General features: G+C 42.8%; 1 protein-coding gene and 1 long non-coding RNA gene across 8 annotated transcripts; both read right to left on the bottom strand.

Annotated features, from left to right (window-relative positions):
- Window positions 1–281: 281 nt before the first annotated feature.
- On the bottom strand, window positions 282–3076 carry LOC108640396. Its single transcript, XR_001921141.2, has 3 exons — window positions 2511–3076; window positions 613–726; window positions 282–412 (listed from the first exon to the last, which is right to left on the bottom strand). It is a non-coding gene; the product is annotated as an uncharacterized LOC108640396 (long non-coding RNA).
- A 119-nt stretch (window positions 3077–3195) lies between these two features.
- TRPV1 (transient receptor potential cation channel subfamily V member 1) lies at window positions 3196–23991 on the bottom strand. 7 transcript variants are annotated; one of them, XM_018076733.2, is made up of 19 exons: window positions 23391–23991; window positions 20851–21042; window positions 18362–18677; window positions 17641–17807; window positions 17190–17342; window positions 16688–16828; window positions 15945–16243; window positions 15194–15370; window positions 14796–15011; window positions 14433–14528; window positions 13762–13832; window positions 13140–13305; window positions 12340–12406; window positions 11601–11917; window positions 10888–11015; window positions 10522–10637; window positions 9809–9965; window positions 8941–9083; window positions 3196–3631 (listed from the first exon to the last, which is right to left on the bottom strand). In XM_018076733.2, the coding sequence occupies exons 3-18, from the start codon at window positions 18661–18663 to the stop codon at window positions 8981–8983; spliced, it is 2676 nt and encodes an 891-aa protein (XP_017932222.1). In that variant the 5' UTR covers window positions 18664–18677; window positions 20851–21042; window positions 23391–23991; the 3' UTR covers window positions 3196–3631; window positions 8941–8980. The 7 variants fall into 7 exon arrangements, 5 of the variants coding, with proteins under 5 accessions (XP_017932222.1, XP_017932223.1, XP_017932224.1 ...); XM_018076734.2 differs by lacking the exon at window positions 23391–23991 and having other exon boundaries at window positions 14796–14960; window positions 20851–21226; XR_001921157.1 differs by lacking the exons at window positions 3196–3631; window positions 8941–9083; window positions 23391–23991 and adding an exon at window positions 10099–10383 and having other exon boundaries at window positions 9891–9965; window positions 20851–21227.

Genomic DNA, 23991 nt, shown 5'->3' with positions numbered 1-23991 from the left:
TGCAAGGTGCAATTACAGCTGCTGGTCTTTACTTGATTATTAGATGGGAGTTTAAGGTGAACCATGCAGGCAGCAGAACAGGAATCTTTGCCCAGCTGTAGCCAAGGGAAGAAAGAGCCAAGTTTTTGTGGGGTTTTGGTGTTTGGTTTTTTTTTTTTTTTTTTTTGGTAGGAGGTAGATCAAAAATTTGGAAGTAAAACCAAAATATCTTAGGATACTATGACCTAGATCCAGAGATTTTAATGCAAAGAATATGGCTTTAAAATATACTTACAAACTGCAGCTAAACTCTTCCTGTGAAGTAGATATCTTTAAAAACAGGACTGCTGGGTATTCCATTTGCCTCAGATCTCACTGTGTGAAATGCCAGGAGCACTGCACTGTTCCCTGTAACGAACCAGCTTCCCAGGAGCTGTGTGGGGAAACAGGCCCAGGCCGGTTGGATTTGGCATCAGGTGGAAGTGCTGAGCACACATCCACCTTTGCCCAACAGAAATTTGTGGTGATATATTCCAAACCCTGTACCAGGAGATATTGTTCACATCTTGTTAAATGACTGTGTCCGAGTTAATACGTGACAACCCAGAGTCAGCTGCTTTGATGGTCTCTTACCTGCTGGTGTAATGACCTGGAAAAGGGACTGAATCCTGCCATTTCATCCTGCCTGGGAGAGCAGCAGCTCAGATCTCAACACAAAATGCGAGAAACTGTTTAATTGAAGTCGCTCTGAGGATAGAAATGTGAAAAGAGGCAAAGCTACATTAAATCTGGGTGAAGGTGCATTTGAGGACTGTTGCTTTACCTCTGGCATCAACCACAGTGACAGAAATTCTTCTGCTAAGGAGAGAAAATGGGTTTGGCAGCAAGCAGGACTTTGAACTCAGAAAGCAGCTATATCTGAAAGCACCCAGATCTGTGTGGTTTAGCAGAATATAGGCCCTAGCAGTGTGGTCTATTTATAATGTAGTGGCAGTTATCCAAAGAGAAAAACTGGGACAAGCTACAGCAAGAAAGGCAGAGCCCTGCTCCAAACCTGCCTGTGGAGAGGTGCAGAAGATTGTGTGAGCTGTTGACAGTTCACACACACAGGTTACACTCCATCCTGCCTGCTCTGTGTTAACAGCTTCTTGTTGCATTACAAGGACAGCCTTGACTCGCTGAACCTGAGCGTGGCCTTCCCTGTGCAACTGTGAGATTTAGGGAACTGCAGCCCAGACTGCTTGGAGCTGATCTGCCTGAAAACACACAAGGACATCCCATGCCACCCATAGGATGGCCTGAACTGAGCTATTTTTAAGGACAGGCTTAAGAGCCAGGAAATGAGAGGCAGAAGTACAGTAAGTCACACTCGTGCAAACATTTTCTTACAGTTTTAATCATTAACCTGCTCAACCTTTATGTTCCCAGACCTGCTCCACCCTGAGGTTTCTGACAAGGCCAGCATTTTTCAGAAGCCATGGAGGGTTTTGCAATAGGCTCTATCATGACTATGTAGACCATTTTATAGAGCTTTACAGCACCTGCCAGCTGCTCCAGCTACCAAAGAGATGCCATAAGGGTCGGGAATGTTAATAACATGTATCCCTTATTAAAAATTACTTGAAAAACATTAGCATTGGATAGCCTGTGCAGCACAAATAAGCAGCAGAAGTCCTATCTGGCATTATTTTGTTTTCCTAGCAAGTGCTAGACTCACTAGAAACTAAAATGAACAAGATGAAGGAAACCCCAGATGGGAGGGATTGAGCATTTGGAGTTCTGCCATCTGACATCAGCAAGTCAGAGCTGCATTTGTTCCTCTGCTGATACATGACATGATCCCAGTCAAACCCACATTAAAAGTTATTCAGATTTTGTATTTAATTCTGTCATTTTCAGTAGTCACTAAGGGGAAGAGCCATTATCTGAAAGCATTTTTAACATTAGGTAACAGCAAGAATAATTGTAAATTACTTACTGTCATCATTCCATTCCCCACTCCTTAAAAATAATCCACAATTTAAGTATTAAAACACTGAGCACTCCAAGTAGTAGTAGCAGCCCAATTCCACCAAGCATAGTATTTAATTGATTTATAGGAATATTTCATGATTTTTCACCGTGGAAAAAGGGCATTTAAATTGTCTGAAAAGGACTCAGAGTTGTTGATCTGTTGTGGGAAGAATCCACAAGACATCCCACAGAGACTATGGTTTTAAAAGAAGGTGTATGTCTTCAATGCTAGCAGTATAGTTTATGTTGAAAAGCCACATGAAGATTTACCTGTGAAGTTAAACTTGTTCTGGGATCATATCTGTGCTGCTACACATGTACAAAGAGCTTTCACACCACTCCAGGCAACTGAGTAGCACTTGCAATTATTTAAATAATATGCTCATAAACTGTGAGATAAGAGGCTGTTTTATGCAGCTGAGCAACACAGAGAAATGAATTAACCTGTAAGTGTGTGTGACTATCACCTAACAGCCTTGTGGAAAATCATTCCAGGAAAATACTGGTGCATCACTTACCAGTTGGTGCAGTCTGGACTGCAGGGACAAGTCAGCCTCTTCAGCAATGTTGTTATGCATATTTGCATGATATACATGCCTGGAGATTTTATCCCCCAGGATTCTTGCCATAAAAGAACAGTCCCATTCACAGAAAGACAGAGAAGAGTTACTGAAGCCTCCAGTACAACTATGTCACTATGCAGCTTCTTCTTTTGCTTGGGCAAAAAAGCAAAGGTGGAGGAGTCCAAAGAAACAGCATTATTATTGGGACTGCCATAATTATCCAATAGTTAGACATCCTAATTAATTCCTATTCCTCTAAACTCTGCTTCCTGGGCCCAATTCAAGCAGCTCTCCAGCTGCAGTGCTGCTGCTGCCCTGAGACTCCTTCCTGCTCATCACAATGAGTAGCCCATGACACTCCTCAGTCTGTCTCTGCTCTTTTCTTCCTTCTTAATAGCTGAGCTTGGGAACATGAACATTTATATTCTGCATTTGAGTAGTGCCCTGCTGAACCATGGCTAGGGCTCCCAGAGACTATGCTAATGTAAGCACTAAGAATAACAGAGCAGAGATGAACCCAGTCCTGTATCTCAGCTTCCACCCACCCCACCCTTCCCAAAGAAAAAAAGCTGCCTCCCTCCCTCCCTTATTATACCCTCTCTCCACCTGGTAGTGTGATCACTTCCACCTGAGTCTCTCTAATTCCCACACCTCTGGCCAATTCCCTATGCAGGGACAGATTCAGTATTGAGTGAGTTGAAATAAGTACAGTAAAAATCCGCTTTTTGCAAGTGGCATCAGTATTTGACTTCAGGTCATAGTTATCCCTTGTCTTGGTTAAGTTACATGAGATAAGCACGAGATAATAACAAGCAATGGGGAGAATGGATCTGTAACTCTTTTCCTGTGTCTTTTCCTGCATTTGTGCTTTTGTTAATTGTCCCCTGCCACTCCTAAGGCAAAAAGTAACAGAACAAAGCTACAAAGCCCTTTGCCAGTCCTCACTGTACACACCCCACAGATGTGTGAGGTGGTGGGTGCTTCTTGTCCCTGTCCTGTGAGCGTGTCCTTGCTGCTGGTGCTGTGGGCCACAGGCTGTGCACAGTCACTGGGAGAGGCTCAGACAAGCATGGAACCTTTGGAGGAAAAAATAAAACCAGCTTTAAGACCATGAGATGGCACTTTTTACTTCCATTGGCTCTCAGTTCACAGTTCACAGGAGGGAGCCAAGCCTCCCGTGCGACACATCACATTTCAGTGAGGTCTCCCAGAGCACAACCTTCTCTTGGCTGCTGAGCCTCACATTCCCAGCTAGGTCATGGTCATTCTCCTACTATTTCAGCTGAGCTTGTACCCTCAGTAAATCTTCAGTTGTGGTGCAGAGTTTCTGGTAAGGCTGAGCAGTGCAGGGGAATTAAGCAACACGAAAATCCCTGAGGGAACACACCGTGAAGAAAGCGTTGGCCCCACCTATACACTACATTTTTCTGCTCAAGTTTGTACTGCCACTGTTTGACTCAAGCAGTTTTTGGAGGGTGATCACCACAGCTGGGGAGGAACTTGCATGTCATAATAATTTTGGGTTGAACTAATAGTTTAGTCATTTGATTAGGAACATTCAATCTCCTCTTTTAGAAGGAAAATATCTTTATCTGTCTCATCCATCTAAATCTGGGGAATAGTTTGCTCCCCTTCCCCCTCCAAAGATCTGTTTAGACCCATAAAAAATGTGAGTGGAACAAAAATTCACCCACTCTCACGTCTTAAACTGAAACCCAAACTTTGCATCCACTGTAGCAGCATATGAGGTGCTCACTAACTATAACAAAATTAAGTCCCTGGAGGCCCCTTCCACTTTTTGTCAAGTTATTTCTGGAAATTAAGGGAAGCAGAACTGAAGGTGAACATCTACCAATTGAGATAAACCCTCAGTTACTTTGGTTCCCCAAAACAAGATCTAAAACCTGCAGGTCCCCCATTCCTGCAATCAGGATGGCACTGGATTACCTGCTTATGTGGGCTGATATTTGAAACTTCCCACGATTCCAAAGGGAGTTCTTTGGGCAGACACACATTGTATGTGCCCCACAGGAAGATCATCTTTTCAGGATACATTTTCCCTGTCTCAGTTTCAACCCATTATTCTAATTAAAACCTCTTTTATTATGTAAATCATCTTCTCTCTTTGTCAGTGCTTCAACTTTCAGTTATTCAGGGCTTATTTCAGAAATAGCTGTTTCCATGTGCCCTTGCAAATCTTCCTCTTGAGAAACCTTTACCTGTTTCCAGCCCTAAACTCAGCTCTCCTGTATCTTTCTGATAATGAGGGACATTTTCTTCCTTGTGTCTTCCTCTTTGCCAATTAAACACTCCTGGCTTTCCCCCTCTGACTCACAGGAACTGGGGACAGGATCCCTCTTCTCTATGTGGTTCATTATCCGCATTCTCCTCTGGAATAAGAGGAATGTCTGGGATAAACCTACTATGTCAGCTTTGAAAGAAATGACCTTAGATTTAGTGACATGCTCTTACAGGCCAAGTGAGTAGGACACTTCCTTTAGTTCCTGTAACTGGGAGTTGCTCTCGCCGGCTGACACGGCAATTCCAGGGGACACGAGTTTTCAAACCAACATTCAGGTGACTAAAATGTTGATTTTAGAGGCTGATTAGAGCCAGGACTGAGAAATCCTGCTCTGGATGATGATGAAGTCTGAAAACCTCTGTGATTCTGGAAATGTTGGCGTCTCCTGGAGCCCACTCATTCCCTGCACACTGAAACGGGAAGTGTTACTAATGGTGATGTAGCTCAGCCACAGCATCATCAACACACCAGGAAGAGAGAAATCCAGTGAGATCAGTTGGTTGATTTCTCCTCCTTCCCAGAGAAATAGGTGCCCTCCACCACGTATTTTGAAGATTAGCATCAGATGTAGGAGGAATCGGGTCCATATTTTCTCTGTGGAAACTATTCCAGAGTCAGAAGTCCTCCCAGTGTGCATGGTGTGGGTCATGGGAAGCACTTCAGAGCCCTATAACCACATCAAGAAGACCCAGGATGTCTATGCTGCATCTGGCAGCATCAATTAAAACCCCTTCCTCCCAAGCCCTACTAAATCCATGCCTGTGCCTAATGGAGCAGACATGTAAGGAGCACCTTGCACTGCAGGATTCTCTCTAGTGTGTGCAAGCTGCTGTTAAACATCCAGGACACTGCCTGATCATCAGCATATCAGGCATTTTTAATGTACCTGGAATTTTTTTGAATTTGGAAAATCTACCACAACAGCTTGTTGAAAAACACTGTATAAAAATCCTATTTATGGGATTCTGAAAACTTGAAGCATCAGAACCTGAGTCTGCTGGCTCTATCCCTTAAAGCCATGGGGTTGGCAGGATCCCTTGTGTTTTGTAGCACAGCAGCACTTGCTGGGCATACACACCTTGTGGATTTTTGAGTACTGGGGGCTCCAGCAAAGATGCAGGACTGAGGAATGTGCCAGTGTCATACAGATGCCTCAGAAGAGTGGCAGAATTAGCTGGCATTTAACAAAAATAAATATAATTCTGCATAATTAATATGATCAGAGACAGCAGAGCAAGACAGTGGCATCAGAGGGAGAGGGGCTGTCCTGGGGCCAGTCAGTTCTGGGGTGCCCCAGGAGGACCAGCAGCAGCCCTAAACATGGCTTGGGGGCCCTCTTGTGGGCCCTGCTCTGTCGTGGACCCCACTAAAAGCAGCTCTGAGAGGTGATTAATGTGAATGCTTAATTAGCACGAGGGCTATTCACACTCCAGCTGCCACTGCAGCTGTGGCAGAGGACACAACAAGTGCACACGAACAGGCCGTGTGGCTCCAAGTTCTTCAGTCAGAATGTGCATTTTTCTTAACTAATTCAGAAATGACTGGAGTTTGAAAGGCACAACCGTTCAGTTTTCATGGCTGACAAGAGCAGTTGCATCTCAGGTATGGCAATGCTGTAAATACTGAGATCATGTCTTTGGTTTCCCACAGGTTCATCAGTCCATTCTCACCTCCCAGTGCAGGGCAGCCCAGCTCAGCTCTCTTGCTGTCTCCATCCCACACACATTTGCAGTCACTGCTAATTACAGCTGTCACCCACAGACAGGAGGTGAGCACATCAACACCCTCCATTTCTTTGGCTTTTGTGCCCATGTGGTTATTGGGAACTGGTGGTTATAGACAGTTGTTCAACCTGATCATCTCATATTAAGCACTTAGTGTGGACATAAATTAATGTGACTAATAACTGTGAGAGGACAGATTTTTACCACCTGCAAGCCTCAAAGAACAGCATGGGAACCATGTGTTTTTTCTAAACATGCTCAGTGGGAAATAACTATGCAAACTACAAAATAAAAAACTCCCCAAGGGCTCAAGATTCTGCAAGATCCTGCAAAATATGTCTGCCAAGGTGAGCAGAACCTCCATAAAAGAACCCAAGTAAAGATAATTTGTTACAAGGCCATTCTCCTCCTCAGTGCAGGTGTTTACAAGCAGGAACAGAAAGGTGCTAGTCCTGGCAAAGGTATTTTTAAAGGACAAACACTTCCTGACAAGCCACCTCTCTTCCCTTGGGGTTAGTTGGAGCCCTCCAGCACGAGAGTCTGTCCCTTCAGAGCAAGTGTGTCCCCTCCAGGCATCCCACCCTGTCTGCCTGAACAGACCCACCTTCATCTCCAAAGGTAATTCCCTGTGCTGAGGTGGAATGAAAATGAAGGAAGAAAACTGGCAAACAGAGCCCTGGCTGAGTCTGAATAAATGTGTGCAACAATGGGTTGGTATCACTGCCAAGCTCTACTTCCCCATCTGTGGGAAAAAAATTTCTGCCCACTGCAGGAACTGAGGGATGGTATAGCTGGAAATTCTGAGAGGTTGGTAATAATTCCCTCTGGAGAAGTGGGATAATTTTGTTTGCTTCCCAGACAAGACTAAGGGATTTTAAAAATGTAACCAAAAACCCCACCAGCACCACCCTATCCCACAAGTATAGGGCATTTACATTCTTAACCACAGCACTATACTGATGCATGTTTTCAGTCTGAATTCCGGCATTTCTGGTTTTTATTAAGAAGTCTCCTGTAATTTGTAATCTTCTTGGAGCAGGAAGGGGCAGGAAGGCAGAGGTGTATAATATGTTCAGGTTACCCAGGGCAGCTGATCAATCCTTCTGGATAGGCACTTGATGTAAATCAAGGTGGAATTTAAGCAATGGATTAGGCCTCTACTCAGGCTGATAATTACGAGAAATGGATCCCTCCCAGGGAAAACAGAAATTTCATGAATGCTTTCCAGCTATATCATGATCCTGGTGTCCCTCCAAGCATAAATTTGGCCTGGAACACAAAGGCATGGAGACAATCAACGATGTTTTGCTGGTCAGCCCCTTTCTACATTTATTCTAAATTGTTTTAATAATAAATTGTTACACTGTCTCAGCTTGTCTTGCCTATTTAGCTGTGCTTGTTTTACATGTGGATTGTCTCTTGCCACGTTTAGCATGGAGTGTAATGAAGCCTTGAGTGGAACCTACAGAGGCTGCTACCAAGTGTTTAGAGATACACCTTTGATATTGAAATTGGTATGGAATTAAACACACTGCTTTAAACATCCTTTGTGGCTTCCCTGTCCACCAGAGACATTAAATTCTGATTATTTCCAGTTTAAATTCTGATTTTTTTCAAGCATTTCTTTCAAATCCTTTGGCAAGTTTCTCTGGTTGTACCCTACAAACTCTGTGAAACTAAAACGACATTTGTCCTGAATGATGCTAACCAAAGAAACAAGAATTACTAGTCCTCTAGATGGTGCTACTATTTCAAATAAAGCAGCTGGATGTTTGAAGATTTTGTTCAAATATATTGCTGCAGTACCCCGTGAGAAAGGAACAGGGTGAGAAACCCTGACCCCAGTAAGAGAAGTGATGGCACACAACCCAAAACTTCATCTCACAGTTGTAGCAGCAAAGGGTAAATACAGTGATTGCTTCTCTTTAAGAGTAATGACTGTTTCAGTATCTGAAAATGCAGAAAAATTACAGGCTGTATTGATGAAAATTGTGTTTCAAAGGTCGGCTCCATTTTCCATGTCTCTCATTTCCAGTTTTCCCAACGATTTCCAAGGGGCCCCTCCAGTGTGTCATATTCCAACTGCAGTGACTCAGGTGAGTGTTCCCAAGCACGGTGGGTGTGTCACAGCCCAGCACCACGGGCTTGCCCTGGCACAGGCTGGGTGTGCTCTGGCCTGGTTTCACAGCAGCACTTCAGCACAACTGTTCTTCAGGTGCAGCCACAGGAACGACTGAAACCCACAGTCAAACACCCTGCTGACTTAAGGATACTTGTATGTGCACACTGACATGGGCAGTAAAGGCTGTGAACTCTTAAGTGCTTTAGTGATGCAAGGAAAGAAAGCAAAACAATTTACCTTACGCTCTCCTCTCTTTCCAGAGCTCCCATCTGTAGTTTTAGAACATCTGCCTATTTTCTCTCTCAGATAGTTTTCCTGATTCTCTTTGTAAATCCAGCCAGATGGATTTGCAGCACCAGATTTCTTTCCCCCTGTGGTTGCTGTCAAAGTCAAGAACAAAAACTTTCTGATTTCAAGATTATTATTGTTGTACATTATTATACATCTGACCTTTGAAACATATATTCTGTATCACCACTATCTCTTACTTTGTGCAAAGTTCATCTGTTATCTAAATAAATGTCAAATTTGGGATCTTGTTAAGCCTTCAGCCTCAGTAACAATAACTGTGAATTTCTGGAGTTTACTCAGACAGTGTAAGAGAAACATTTATTTCATCGGTTTTGACTATTCAACCTTTAAAATTTCACAGAGTGTATTTGTTCTTGTGTTATGAGAAAAGAATAACATCTCTAAATCATTTATTATTTTGTATTCTTTTCCTGTCCCATTTATTTATCTGCTTTCCAAGAAACTTTTCTCACAGGAACATATCTATGGGGATTTTCACTGCTCTTTTATGAGTCCATCTCCAGTGTCATAATAGTTTGGTTGGTTGGGTTTTGAGGCAGCAAAGCCACAAAATCAGGGTGTATGGAAGCTCATAAAAATACTTCTTAAAAGAAAGAGACTCTAAAAGTAGACAGAAGGTTATGCTAAAAATAACCATGAAGACATGAGCTTAAACAACAAGTATTTTATTTAGCATACTTAGTGAATCCTTGCACACAGTAACTTCCTAAGTCCTCTGGCCTTTTTCCAGCAGGGCCAACACAGACAACTAGAATTAAACTTCTTCCTAAAAATAAAGCAAGATTAGACTGACTTTGGAAGCGACTCCTTCAACACCTCAGAATCTTCTGGCTCATAATAAGGTTCCAAAACAGGTTTTAATTTGACTTCCTCTGGTAGCTTGTGACTATCTTCTCTCCTGCTTCCATCTCTTAAAAGCGGAACCAATGTTTTCCAGTGTTTCCCTGAAACTACAAAGGAAAGGAATGGTTAAATTTTCCCCCTCCACAGAATCAGAAAATATACAAGTGGTTTAAATAGGAAGCTGATGAAAGAAGAAGAAAGAAGCAGGAAGAAAGGGCTTTGTGGTTTTCTTGCCCATACTGTTGCATGAGTTTTCCATATTTCAGCTGGCAAGTACAGCAGAGACTGATTGCACAGTTGAATACTTCTGTGCTGGGGGCTGAGCTCCCAAACTGTAGGGCTTGGGGCCTCCAAAAGCCTCCTCCTGGCTATCTGGTTGCCATCATACACTGCTCCATCTCCTCAGGATTTACACCTTATCTGTCTTGTAAAATCTTCATTCAGAATGACAGATCTATGGGGGTTTTATTCCCAAGAGTCAAACTGCTGTGAGTGATGAGCCCACTTCATCCTTCGCATTTTGTGCTGATGGGAAATGACATAAACTTAGTTACTGAACTATCAGTAAGTGCATAACACTGAGTGCCCTCTAACAATTAATTCATGCTGCTACTGTCCCCAGTGTGTAGCCCATACTAGGATTTAGGTCACTGAAGCCCTCACCTCTGCCAGGTTTAATAGAGAAACTGAGATTCCGTCTGAGGTCCCCGGAGTACCCGGGGTCTTCGTTGATTATGCCCAGGTTCGTATTCCATGTGGACCAGTTCACTTCATCAACCCTGGGGAGAGAACAACAAACCCAATATCTATTCTAAGCATCACCAGACAACTCCAATATGAGCTTTTATCACAAACTGCCACCTCTCAAGCCTCAGATCCGACCTAAAAAATCAGATTAAACTGACTACTCTAGACAGTATTAGTGAGCCACTTTTCAGAGTGCTCCAGGGGGAAAGCTCTGCTTCCTACCACCAGATGCCTTAATGTTTGTCTACAAAAGATTGTTCGTTTGACACACAAAGAGGTTACCTAAAGCACCATCTGTAATCATCTTGGCCATCAGGTGTGATCCCCACCAAGACTTGCTTCCCGGACCGGAATGAGCCCTTCAAACAGTTCAAGTAGCTGTTTTCGATATCCAAGATTGTGATGGCTCTCTGCCAGGTAAGAGAAAGCAGAGCACTGAGAGGCTGCTGGTCAAAGTCATACAAATCCTGAATACTGCCTTTATTTTATAAACCTTCAGTATTTATCATTGTCATCATCTTAGAGCAGTCACTGTAACCACCTCTGAAATACCACCCTCTGTTAATGTCATTAAAAATGCTCAATTACTGCCCTGTGACTAGAACTATGAAGTTCCCTTTCTTACCTCAAACAAAAACTGATGTGCCTTTGAGAGTCTGGTAAAGATTGCTTTTCCCCTTGCATAATCCCTGGCTCCATAGTCTGATCAGGATTTTCCATCATCAAAAGCCCAAATAATTTTGTCTAATTACAAAAGTACTTCTTTTCTTAAATTCTGAACATCTGTGGAACACTGGGAACATCTGCTCAGGCAAAACATCAAATATACACGGAAAAGGAACTAATATACTTTTTTCAGGAGCTGTTCAGGAGAATCAGAAAGAAGCAGTGACCTGTTATTTAGAAAGATGTCCGTTCCTAAAGATTCTCTCTGAAATTTCTGATGATTCCCCACACCCTCCTTCTTGGATAGCAGCCTCCCAGAGCCAACACACCTGGAGTTTCCAGATGCTCTTGCTCTCCTGTGCAATCTTGTTCACGGTTTCCCCCATCAGCGCAATGAGCATGTTGAGCAGGAGGATGTACGTGAGGATGACATAGAGAACCAAGAGGATGACAAACACAGACTTGAACCTGTAGTTCTCTGTGAACTCCAGGTCCCCCATCCCAATAGTGAACTTGAAAAGCTCCAGGCAGGTGTAATACAGGCTGTTGTAGGACGTGCGGACTCGTCTCACGTGGCAGCAGCGGGAAGAGTCAGAGGTATTTGTCTCTTGCCCCTCATTGTCATCCTCAATTAAAGTCACCACAGCTGTTGCAAGAGAAGAATCACATAGGCAGGGTGAAAATACAATTTGGGATCATAATTCCTTTGCAAGCAATGAAACGAGTACAAAGGTAAAGCATGTTATCCTCATGGTACATTGACTCCAGGGAAATTGCCCTATAAATATTCCCTATGACTGACACCTCTCAGAAGGTGTTGCCTCAGCTTTCTCTACACAGAACAGGACGACTGAATGTTTTTCCATCAGCTTTGGAAAGCAGTTTGAGACCCAGGGATGAAAAGCTGTATGAAACTACTACAGATAATTGTTATTCTGAAGAGATATTTTTTGTAAGTAGGCTAATTTTTTAGTTTTTAGTTGGAAACAAAAAGTCTAAGCAACTTGAAAAATAACATTTTCCAAGACTCTCTAAAGTAACAAAAAGTAACTCCAATTAGAAAATTACCTGTAGAAAATCCCAAGAGGAACACTAGATAGACAAACATGAAGCGACACAGATCTCTAAGGATCATCTGCAACATGAAAACAGAGTATTTTTATATTGCTAAAACTTGAATATAAACTGCACCAAAAATGGGTACCTGCTTCAGCTCAAGAAGGCATTTGCATGAACTGGCTGTTCATGCATTAAACTGTTGTTTATCCTGCTGAGATGATAAACTTTAATACAGAAAACATTTTTCTCTGTTATTCATGCAGCAGTTTACACACATATGCAACACATATGCCTGTCAAATAGTTTCCTCTTTGCGAGTATAAACCACATTAAGACAGTTGAAGCTTTCTTCCCCTCTTGGACTGGCTGTCTACACCATACAGAGAGGTTTATTAGCCAGCTAGTTAATTAGCCAGCCTCTTAGCTAATTGCTCTGTTCGGTAACATTTGAACTATACCTAAAGAAATTTCCAGCTGGTGGAAAGCTGGGCCATTTCACACCAGAGCAGTCCACACTGTTCTCAGTCTCCTTTCATCCACGCTTGTCCAATCATAGTTATTTTGAAGCATGGCAGGCAATAAAAATCATCATCATCATATCAAGACTGCTTTAAAATGTATGGATGAGGAGCAGGGGGGTTTTCTACATCACTTAAATTTTATCACTTCACTCAGAAGACAACAGCAAAGTTTAGCAGAGTGTTATGAGCTTTCCCAGTGGCATCATGGAGGCAGATACGGCAAGGTGTCTTCTGGAATGCTGTTGGCAGCAGTGTCCCACTCTGGGCACACCTGCTCCCTGCACTGACCTTGGCAATCATGACAGAGTAAATGCCCATCTGCTGGAAGCCACGGGTGTAGTAGAGCATGTTGGCCCAGCCCAGTGCCAAGGAGAACACCATGGAAGCCACGTAGAGTTCCTGGCCACAGAAGTACAGCACCACAGAGCTCAGGAGGAGTAAGGAGTGAACAAAGCTGAAAGACAAGCATGGTCTGAATGCAAAGGGCTGAGCTGGTCACAGGTGGTGGGAACAGAGGAGCCCCATGGGGTGTACAGCAGAATGAGGGGTTCCCCTTGTTTAGTGCACTCCAGTTGGGAAGAGAAAGGACCCAAACGTTCAGAGGCAAAGCTCCCTTTAGCAGTGGGAGGATTTCTGCACATCCAGTGTACAAGTCCAGCTTGGAGATCTATTCCTAACTCTGCTGCATGACACAGTCATTGAACATCTAGACACTTAATTTGCCTTACCTCCAAAGGAGGTCACTGCCCCAGACCCATCTGTTCAGTGATATCCACTGGCTACTCTGTTGTAAAGACCCAGGAAATTATAGCAAAGCATCTACCTATTACAGGTGGCTTCAGCCAGAACTACAGATCTCCCACACTCATCTGTTTCTGGCTGAGATGCAACCAAAGATATTGGAGCTTACAAAAGAACCTCACTGTAGCCATCAATGATCAGCGTCTTGAGCGACGGGCGCCTCTGCACGAAATATTGTATCTGGAAAGAAAAGGGAACCAAGACCAGGTTTGCATCAAGGAGGAATTAACTATCACCTGTGAATGCATCAACTGAGCCCTGAGCCCTGTACCAGGGAGCTGGTACCTATTAAAATCACAAGAACAGCTGGAAAACAGCACTGGCACAATATCTCAGGAGGACTCTTCAGCAACACTTGAATTCTCTCACATCTGGTGTCTCTTTTGAAGACAACAACCCATTCAGTCACTGTTTGAGGACCTGGGATTCACTGCACCCTTTCCATTGGCTGCCAAGGGGAAGCTGGGGGACTTTAGGCTAAGCCAGGAAACCTTTAGTGGGGGGCTGGCTGTTTGCAATACCCCACCCTTAAGCTTTGGCAAGGCTAATTGCCAAGATGCTCATTGCCTTCTAAGGAGAACCTTTTTTTATAAATAGATAAAATTGTATCTTAGCTCATTAGTAACCTGAGAACTCCTAATCAGGCCTAGGAAAAAGATATGTCACTCTTGACTAAAACATGGATCATTTTAGCAGCCAATGCTAATGAATAGGAAAAGTTTGTTTGACTCTCCCCTACATCTACCCAAACAGCAAAAGGGAAATTTTCAAATACCTTACCCCTCTGAAAAAAAAATAGAGGCCTCCCAGAACACTCAGGATCTCTCCAGTCACTCGAAAATACTCCCCAGTGGTGTAACCAAAGGTGAAGGGAGGCTGTACAAGACAGGAAGATGTTCAGCAGAACTGGAGACAGGAAAAACCTGGCCTTACCAGCAGCCTAAAGCAACTACATAGTGGGGGGCAACAGGTTAAGTTTCTGAATGTGCTGCAGCAAGACTGGGAATCAAGCAGGGTCAAAATCTCCCTCTACCCTTCAGGAAAGAGGACATTTCTGATGTTAGGAGCACACATTCAAATGGGAGGCAGATCTAAGATGTCATGCACTGGCTGGCTCCCCTGACACATGCCACAGTGACATACCTTCTGGTCCTTCTGTACAGGTCTGTAGTAAGCAGCTGCAGTGAGGATGCTGATGTGCAAGGTATAGACAAAGAAGTTGAAGTAAAACAAGTGTTTGACAAACCGGTCCCACTTGTCCTGCAGGAGCCTGTTAAGGGGCTCCACCAGCAGCATCTCGTGCCGGTTCTGAGCAGAAGGAGAAAGGGGAGAGTCTTGCTGGGACCAGTATGTATCAGACTTTGAAAGAAAACCAAATTATATTCATCTTCAGCAAATGTTCTCTCTCATTCCCTTAAACTCAGGAGGGGTGATTGCTCTTTCATGGAAAGGAGGCAAAAGGTGCACTGTGGGGAACATGAAGCTCTTCCCCAGCAGTCCCCCAGCCTGGGAATAAAATGCAAAGGAGGTGCAATACTCACTGGTGTCTCACTGCTGTAGGCAAGAATCTCCAGCACTGAATTTTTCTCACATGTGTCTATACAGGACAGGTCATAAAGAGAGGAGTGGACAGGTCCATATGCCCATTCAGTGAACTTCCTGGACAGGTGTCTGCACTCGGGATCTTTGATCTCTCGTCTGAGGATGTAAGCGAAAATCTAATTGCAAAAGAACAATACAACCAACATGTCAGTGCTAATGGACTTCTTGTCCCTCAGCATCTCCACATGAAAGGATGGGTAATTTCTCCCTAGTTTAACTGAGCTGAGGCCAAACCACTGGAGCACTGCATTCTCAAGGAAACACGGTTCATTTTCTTACTGGATGCTGGGAGATGAGAAATATAAATACCTCTTACAGCTTGGCATTATCTGCTTCAAAACTGCAAGAGAAAAGCAGAAGTGTGTGTTACACCTCTCTGAGCACACAGTCACTTTGAATGTGGACTTCCAGAAAATGAGTTATAACAGCAGTCAAAAGTACAAGGGCTCCAGTGGTTTCCTCTTGGGCTGCCAGGGGTGTATGAATAACACCAGCTGGGCACATACACACACACACATTTAATGGCCTTTAAGGGCTCTGCAGGTTTGCATGTTAAACTGCAGCCTCAGTTTCTATTAACTAAAAGGCCCCAACAATAAAGTTACAAACCCCACCTTGCATAAATGTTTTACACGTGCTCTCTAAAACTTGATACAATAACAGGACAGTTAAACACCTTCTCTCACCCACCCCTATCTTCCCTGTTTTGGCTGCCAGGGTTAATGGAGTCAGCCCTTTCTTGTTGGTGAGCTCTTCCAGCTTCAGGATTGGATTAATTTTGGCACCAAGGATCAATATGTTATTGTACATCTTGGTTACAAACTTGGTGTTATCCTTAGTGTTATCTGCAATCTCCACCAGGGTGTGCAGGACCATGTTGCCCATGGAGTCCTCAGCAGCAATGTCAGCTGCCTGGTAGGGATTCTCCAGCAGGAATTTCACAATGCAGAGCTGGTTGGTGCAGGCAGCCAGGGACAAGGGCAGCTCCCCTACAGGAAGCAAAGGAAAGGAGTGGTCAGAAAATATGAAGTTCATGTTGTTTTCATCTTGCACTAAGAAAAGGTGGATTCCTCTGACGCAGCACCAATTCTTGTGATAGCTGTTAGAATCAGATTTTCTTTGGTTTTAACTGCATGACAGAAACACAGCTGCTTAAAAAAAGCACTGACAGGACAGGAGTAGAAGGTTACAACCTTTCAAAGGATACAGTGCTCAGAGAACACCAAGCTCACACTGAACGCCATCAACTACCAACTGTGTTTGTTTATAAGCTCAGTTTATAAGCTCAGGAGTAAATATTTGTCCTGATGGTGGAACAACCCATCTGGCATCTGAGCCTCCAGTCCCACATAAACAGGATTATTTAACAGCTTGCACTTGGGGTGATGCTAGGATAACTCAATCAATAAAGCCCACACTGAGCTCACTCCTACCAAAATAAAAGCCAGATTTCCCTTTGATTTTCCTGAAGAACTCCCCACAGGCTCGTGCATGAACATCTGCTCCATTCTGGACCAAGAGCTTCACCAGGTACATGTTCCTTCTCTCGATGGCGATGTGAAGAGCAGTCTGGCCTACAGAGACAGCCATCAGACAGAAATCTTCAGCACTTAGCACACACTGAGAGCTTTCAGCACTGCAATTCACTCAGCTCCACGTCAGATGGTGGAACTGAGAGTTTTGCAGACTAAAAAGCTCTAGAACTGAACAGAAAAAAAACCCCACAAACAGCAAATGGACATTCCTTGAACTTGCTATTAATCACTGTATATCAAAAATGGCAGAATATTGCACAGAACACACTCCCAGCACAAATGCACAGATTGTTAATCACACACTGGAACTTTGGGGTGCTGCATCCTCAGGCATAAGGTTTCTTGAAGAAGACTCAGTCTTAGCACCCTGAGGTTCCCCTGTAGCAGCCATTTCTCTTACCCTTGTAGTAGTTGTCAGTATATTCTGCATTAACAAACTCTTTCAGAGTTCCAGTTTTCCTTGCAATATCCAGCAGCAAGGGAATGGTATCATTTTTCCCATCATGCAGATTCAGCATGGCTTTCAGTAAACAGGTTTTCCCAGTTTCGGGCTCTATAACACAAAAGATTGAAGATGTATTGAAGTTATTACAGACCCACCATCTGTACCCAGGCAAGGAGGAATTAATGAGGTGCTTTTCAAAAGACAAGGAAACTCATTTAGGCTTTTCACAAAAAATTTCAGCTCCTGTAACCTTACAATCAATGGGTTGCCCAATCAATAGGGCAGTAGTGGCTATTAAAGGACCTCCTGCAGACATATAACATAATTATCCTTTTTTTGTTTTCATCTCAGGAGCGCTACTGGAGGAAGAAGAGGGCAACTGAAGGCATGTGCCACTAAAGGGTACCTTTGAACTCCTCATCTGTGAGATGCTTGAAGGTTCTATTAAGGTAGAGTAGCAGGTCACTCAGGTCCTTTGTGTTGCCTCGGGCTACAGCATCAAAGATCCTTCTGCGATCATAAAACTTGAAAGCTTTTTCTGAGCAGCCTGTGATGGAATCTGCAGACAGGAGCCTAACAAGGGTAAATTTCAGTTACTAAAAGTCAAACTCTAAAAGTTAGAGGTTTAACAGACTTTTTATAAAACTAACAGAATACTATTTTTCATCTGCTTGTGTGAAGTAGTAAGTACAGGTTAGAACAGACAGATCTGCAAAGACTAGAAGATCAACAAAGCCTGCAAGCAACTGTTCTGATAAAGTTGTGTATCACTTGCTGCAAAACTGACAACAAGACTCAGAAGAGGCACTCAAGTATGGCAGTGAAACTGCAGCCCTGGAGCCAGGCAATCCCTTGTTCTCTTCTGAGTGATGGCCATTCACTGAACAGTCAATTAAGGCCTACTGCTAATTTTGGGCAAAATATCCACGGATTCTCTGAATTTTCAGAGATGCCAAAACAGCCATTGTCCCTTTCAGTTGCAACACTCCTTATTTTGGCAGAGAAAATAGTGAAACTGAAAAAATCAGTCATGCTCATGTGGAGAGAACAAATGGTACTCTAAGAGCCATGGTCTGCAGTTGTCAAACTATTCCTTACAATCACATCTTGTGAAGGGGCAAACTTACTTGTGAAGTTTCCCCCTCTCCAAATTGACATTAAATTTGATGACAGAAGGTGCCATCAGGTGATCCATCTGGTAAAAGGAGTCCATGGGAGCCATGTCCTTGTCACTATCCCCCATCACAAACCGCCCACGCCTTGCAAAGATGTTGCTTTTGGGTGGCTGTGCCCTGGTGCTGGGTGGGCCCTGGGAGCTGTCAGATGTTTCCAGGACAGACTCCTCCCCTTCCGTGTGTTCATCTGCCACTTCAGATTCCTCCATGTCAAAACTGCCAAATTTCTTCATCTTCCCAAGAATTGAAGACATGATGAGCAGGCAGTCTGTGAGGAAGGACACAAACACCTCAAGTCAGCATTTTACAGGGCCACGAGTCCCCTTTTGCCTCAGACCACTCTCCATGAACAGCAGGGAGTGGATTGGTTGCTCTCATCCCAGAAATGAGGCAGATGGACACAGATTCACTGTGCACAGAGTTGGAACAGTTTAGTAGGTCATTACCTCCACGTTGTTCCTGTCCCCACTGCCCTTACCCATTCCAGAATGGACAAAGCAAGCCAGAGCATCCCAGAGCTTGCCAGCCATCCCACTGCAGAGCTGACTCCTACTTAAAACTAGGGCTTCATCCTCCTCCAGTCACTGGTAAAGCCCAAACAATCTCAAGCCTCAACAATCTCTACTTTTTTTCTCTACTTTCTAACTGGTTTGTGCCACAATTTATTCTCATGATCATATCAGGCATGTGAAAACAGCCTGTTTGTGCCATCACAGTATGTCTGGGATGCTGAGCACAGAGGGCTTCCTGCACACAGGAAAACTATCACTTAATGGCTTTGCCAGAATTATAGCAGTGCTTGATGAAAACTGGAGCTTGTGATTCTCAAGAGAGGAGTGTCACCTCAAACATGAGACACAGAAACAGAAAGGGAAAGGTTACCCCAGATAAGAGGTGCCTGTAAGACCACACGTCTGATCCTGTCTGATTTACAACCACAAAGAACTTGACACAAGTTAACAAAGACAGAACCACAGAATGGGCTGGGTGGGAAGGGACCTTAAAGATCATCTCATTCCAACCCCTCTGCCATGGGCAGGGACACCTTCCACTAGCCCAGGTTGCTCCAAGCCCTGTCCAACGTGGCCTTGAACACCTCCAGGGATGGGGTTCTCTGGGGAACCTGTGCCAGGGCCTCCCCACCCTCACAGATAAGATACTCCACTGAAAGTAGAGCAGGATGCCTTTTTTTTTTTTGGTTTCTTATCAAACTGTTTTAATCAGACAAATGCTATCTTCATGACATTGAATTCAAAATGTTCTAGAACTCCAGCAGTGGAGACAGGAATACATCATACTCGAACTGCTCTACTGCTGGCTTAGAAACATTCTCTGAAATCCTACATTGCTTGGAAATCCTACAGCTTTGAGCACAGGAATGTCACAAAATCTTTGAAAAGCCTTACATTATAAACCACATTACAGTGGTCAGTAGTCTGTGTAAATTCAGTGTGAAAACAACATCATAAACACGCTTCAAGGTCGTTTCTCTTTACAAGAATATTCTGAGGGTTGTCTGCAAACCCACATTGTACATTAAAGCTGGATTTTCAGTTCTATGGGAATACTTCATATTTACATTAAGGGGCACTTACCTTTTCCTGTGCAAGCAAGACAGGAAAGAAACTTTGGTCAGGCATTTGTATTTTCCATGTAAAGAAAACACCAATTCCAAACTTGCACATTTAGCGTTACTGGAAGCAAACCAGCATCAAATGGACAAAATACTAATAACTGCAATTTAACTCACTCACCTTTCAAGTTCTTTGTGTCTTTAGAATCACTCAGAAAGAATAACATAATAACTTATTAACTTAATTGTTCTATAAATAAGAAATCAAAATATTTCCATTTGGAATAGGATACTAAAATTACAGTAGAACAACTATTTCAGTAGAAAAGGAATAAAACCAGTTCTATAAAAAAATAGAAAAATATACAGTGGGAATACAGTCATGTATAATTTTAATTTTTTGTCTTATTTAAATTAATGTGGATTGAGCCAAAAACATCAGCGAGATGGCCATGGAAAACACAATTCCTTATTTCCCACGGAATAAATGTAATGTTAAAATGTGCAGAAAAGGCTCAATCCTGTCTCCCTGGCAATTGCTCAAACCTACTCTAGTCATTATATGTGCTTTCCTTTCTAAACCCTGTTGAAAATATATTTGATAAGGAAGACAAAGCTGCATTTCCTCATGAGTATGAATTTGCAAGGGAATAAGCTTCACAATTCTGTTGAAGGATTCTTTAAAAAAATATTATCTATTCTACTAAACACATAAACTACTTGAACTCTCTGAAACCCTTATACATTGAAATTTAACACAATAAATAAGGAAATATTTCCGATAGAATGCCCTGCCACATCACAACTTATAACAAATAATAAAGAGAGTTTAAAAAGAACTAACAGCAAATATACATGCAGAACTTACAAATACTGACAAAAATCCCGTCTTCCAAAAAATAGTCCAGTCTCAGTAAGCACCCACTGATCTACAGGAATCTGGTGCCAGATATTCCTCCTCCAGGGTGCCTGGACTGAAAAGCCCTCAGAGTTTGCTTCTCCACTTCATTTGTCTGCAAAAGTGTGGTATGTGCTGATTTTTAGAATCAAGGGAAGTTCACTAGAAGAACAGAGAACAGAGCAATAAGATAATTAAGAACAATTCTGGAACCAGAAGCATCAGTGGCTTCTATTCCCAGAGGTTTAGCAGAGCTCTTTACAAGAATTGCAGTGAGTTGCTGTTGTTTTTTCCTCCCCTTTAATTGCATTTAGTAATGGATATTCTTCTCCAGATTTCCTCCTCGTAAATACACTCAACTTTGCAAAAAACCACCCAAACCACCAGATGACAATTGTTTCTGTGGGTCACAGTTTCATTTCAATTTACAAAACTTTGTAAAATGTGCCACAGTCATCTTTCAGGACATCTTTCTTGAGTGGCTAATTTAGAGATAATTATTTTAAAGACAAGCTGATTCAGAACAGAGCTGAGCAAGAACCAATGACAGAAAGTCCTAAAGCCTTTCCATTGTTCCACATCCCTACTAGGTTTTATTTCAATTATATAGGTAACAGTCAGCTTCTAAATATTAATGTAATTAGGAAAAATATCTAATCCAGGATGGATCTAACATCCTTAAAAATAAAGAACTGTGTCAAATATTGTTAAATATATAATTTACATACAATCTTTCTGACAAAAACTAGTCTAGAGAAAGAGTTTTTCCAGAGGCTGGGCTGACAGGCTGGGAGCAACCCCCAAACCTCCTGAGGTTTTGAGTAGATTATGAAATTATTTAATGAAATTATCTGTGCTACGTTTTGCAAAAGGCAGCTGTCTTTCTAGTCTTGCCATCCATCTATCCATAGATGTATAAAAGAATTATACATTTTCCTATTTAATAGCAAACTAATTATGCTCCTTAGAACACCCTATGGCATTGTATCAAATGGAGTAACAAGCCTATTTATTAATGCATAAGTACAGATTACCAACCAGGCAGGTCCTCAGCTGCTGCTCCTGGAGCTTTGCTGAGCAATCCTCTCACTCAACATCACAATTAACTCTTTCCCCATTTCCAAAGCAGGGACTCAGTAGGAAAACTCCATGGAGCAGTGGAGGAACTCCCTTATTCAGTCTCTGGCTTCTTGCTGCTGCCTTTTGCTAAATGTTCCTTCTCCCTCTTCTCCCATTCAGGCATCAGCTCCTTTCAGTCTCACTGTGCTTCGATGGATGTACTTTGGGAGCTTTCTGCTGCTTCCTGATGCCTCCTTTAGCAGCTCCTTGGCTTGTGTTTCCTGGGAAGATGTTATCTCCTTCTCCATTGCTTTTTGCAATAGTTGTTGGACATATCATATTCCATCTCAGCAGGGATCTTGTTTTTAGGAGATGTGAATGCTTGTCAAAACAAGCCAGTAATAAGCAAAAAGGAATTTATTCCTTTTCCTTGGGCCTGCCTCCAACATGCTGCAAAGGCTTTGTGCAACTTCTGTGCTTGAGAGGGATTTTACCCACTAAGAGCCCTCTCCATCACTGCAAATGGAAAACCATCAACAGATGTGCCAGAGATCCTAAAGATGTATCCAGGGCTGGCCTGCAGCTCAGAGACAGCCTTGCCTTTGCCAATAGAACCTCAAACCAGGCCATGATTTACCAGCTCCTGGAAGCAAATGCCACTTGACCTCACGGGTAACAGGGCACTGGAACAGTATTATCAGCTCTTTCCAGTTATTCAATAAAAATGAAAGCAGATATTCTGATGCAAAAATAATTTATACTAATGTAAGAGAGAAAACAACATATAACAAGTTAAGGCTTTTCTTTAATCTAGTCTACACTTTCTCTGTAATTCCTTCATATGCCAACAGTTCCCTAAACACGACATGGAACAGATGCATGGAGAGAGGGTGGAGGGAGTTGGAAATTCAGCATCTCTGTAGTTAAGATCTCAGAACTCAGCACAGCTTTTTCACTATAAAAATGTCAGTCCTGATGTTGCTAATGAGCAAGATAGGAATCCATGTCCATATTTCAGTGGAAGCACTTGCTGCCTAGTAAAGGAACTGTATCTAGATAACATGAAACACCTTCCTTGCCTCCCCAGGTCATTTGAGCAAAAGAAGTGTACATGTATCTTGGTTTAGTCTGAAACTAGAAAATGTTTTCACATTAAAATAAAGAGTAAGGGAAGAAATAAAGTCTAAGAGCACAATACAGGGGACAAAACCATGGAAATTTTAAGGGAATGCACATGAGCAATACCCAACATTAAAAACAGATTAGTCTAGCTAATTGATTAATGCTTAATTTGACACAATACAGGAAGGGCAGAACCAGAAACACCTTCAGATCAAACATAGTAACATAGCTCCTCCAGTTTATCACAATTCTGACTGTTTCAGAGAGGCCCTGATCCAAAACTCAAACATAATTATGTATGTCAAATAAAGAAAAGAATTACTTCTCACCCTATAAATGCATTTTCCACTTGGCTATAACCCCTGCACTCCAGGCATCTCCAGTCATGGTACCAACCTAGTCATGCCTTTGACCTTAGTCCACTGCACCCAAACAGAGTAGAAAAAAATAGAATAGAAACAACCCTCCATGTTTTATTTTCACTACTTTGTCGATGTTCAAGCCAAGGTATCATTCCATCTTTTACAGAGACAACATGCAATCCATGAAGACTGGGATTTGTTCCGTGCAGGAGCCACCAAACCCCCCCAAACAAGGCTGACACCCTGGTCTGCTGCCTGTCTGAATGTTGTGAGACAGCTTAAGGACAAGAAGTCTCTAATGAAAGCATCAGACCAAGTTACAGCTGCTCTTCTCTCCTAGTCCTTCCAAACATATTCCTACCAGGAAAATGAGCCTTGTGTGAAGTATCATTTTATGCAGGAAGTTAATGGATCTCTCCCAGTCACTCAGACAAATGTAATGTGGTAATTACTGCTCATTTCACAAATGGGAATGACAGAGCACCAAAATGTGCAGACCCAGAAGTGGACATTAAATGCTGGGGTTTTTTCCCTCTGTAATGAGTGAGATTGCATGTGGAATAAAGTG

Source organism: Manacus vitellinus, unplaced genomic scaffold, assembly GCF_001715985.3.
Source record: "Manacus vitellinus isolate BGI_N305 unplaced genomic scaffold, ASM171598v3 scaffold_32_pilon, whole genome shotgun sequence".
NCBI lineage: Eukaryota > Metazoa > Chordata > Aves > Passeriformes > Pipridae > Manacus > Manacus vitellinus.
The sequence above is the reverse complement of the archived record's forward strand: the minus strand, read 5'-3'. Positions and strand labels throughout refer to the sequence as shown.